Below are 1385 nucleotides of genomic sequence, written 5' to 3' on the forward strand. Positions count from 1 at the left end.
TCATCTGCCACCGCGGCTTCAACTCCCGCAGCAACCTGCGCTCCCACATGCGCATCCACACCCTGGACAAGCCCTTCGTGTGCCGCTTCTGCAACCGCCGCTTCAGCCAGTCCTCTACCCTCCGCAACCACGTCCGCTTGCATACCGGCGAGCGTCCCTATAAGTGCCAGGTTTGCCAAAGTGCCTACTCCCAGCTCGCCGGGCTGCGGGCACACCAGAAAAGCGCTCGCCATCGGCCTCCCAACGCCTCCCTGCAGGCTCACTCGCCGGCCCTGCCCGTGCCCCATCCCGCCTCCCTGGCCCATCACATCCCCACCATGGTGCTGTGAGCCCCGGGGAGGCAGCGGGTTTTCGGACAGCCAAGAGTGGCACCGAGACATGCAATGAACTGGGGGTGTTGGCCCTTGGCAGAGCTGGGGGGCAGGACTGCTTTGTGTGTGGGAGAGGGGTGATGTGCTGGTTTGGTTTTGGAGCATCGCTGTTTGCGTGGGGTTTGGCAGGTTGTTCGGTGAGCGGGGGGATGCCCCCCAGCTCTGCAAGCTGCTGGGGCAGCTGCACCATGTGGGATTCTCCCTGGGGAGATGCGGTGTAGGGTGGGCTGCTGGTCCCTGGGGTTGGCAGGGGGAGAGAGGCGAACAGCAGGATGTCCGGTGTGGATTTGCTGGGTGCTGAGGAATGGCTGAGGCAGTCTAAAAACTGGATGAGTCATGCCTGGCTTTTCCGGGTAATGTGGTGGAAGGAAAACTGCTGTTATCCCTCCTCCTCTGCTCCAGCGGGTGCCCGGACACATGTCCCATGGAAAGGCTGGCACCAGCCCTGTGTGGCCACCCCATTTGTGGCCGTTTATCCCAGGGGCAGCTCCAGCCCTGGTGGCTCTTTCCAAGGGACACCTTTCCCTCCTCAGGGCCCTGATTCAGCAGTCGTGTTTTCCTCCCCCCAAATCCCCTTGCCTGCCCTTCTGCACCGCGAGCCGTGTGTTGGGGTTTGCCTGACACCTTGAGGCAATGCCATGGGCAGAGGAGAGAGGCCACGTGCCGCGGGGACACCCCCAGCATGACATGCCAGCGGGAAATGTCCATTCACGTGCAGGTTTTTTGGGAGACCTCGTGCTCAGCTGGGCTGTGCCTGCTCCAGCTCTGGGACCACTGGTCTCTATCGCTCCCCATCACTCCCCGCAGCCGTGAGGGAACATTTTGGCTGTTACTTTTACTGCTCTTTGGGGACACAGAAAACCCGTCCCTGGGCCAGCTCTGTCCCCAAGGACAACTCTAAGCGCCCTCTGGAGTCCTGCCACACATGAAAGGAGGGCTGTGTATCATAAAGCCGAAAAGAAGGTATTCTAATATTAATTATAAGTCTAAGATGTATAAAGTTCTCACAAACTG

General features: G+C 60.1%; 1 protein-coding gene across 1 annotated transcript in view; it reads left to right on the forward strand.

Moving 5' to 3' along the window:
* Positions 1–329, forward strand: part of PRDM12 (PR domain containing 12) — a gene marked incomplete at its 5' end in the record, with an annotated part of 6826 nt that extends 6497 nt beyond the window's left edge. Inside the window, one exon of the mRNA XM_010160898.1 lies at positions 1–329. This exon is cut by the window's left edge and continues 60 nt beyond it. Within this exon, the coding sequence (XP_010159200.1) occupies positions 1–329 (329 nt within the window).
* Positions 330–1385: the final 1056 nt, after the last annotated feature.

Source organism: Eurypyga helias, unplaced genomic scaffold, assembly GCF_000690775.1.
Source record: "Eurypyga helias isolate BGI_N326 unplaced genomic scaffold, ASM69077v1 scaffold38691, whole genome shotgun sequence".
NCBI classification, from domain to species: Eukaryota; Metazoa; Chordata; class Aves; order Eurypygiformes; family Eurypygidae; genus Eurypyga; species Eurypyga helias.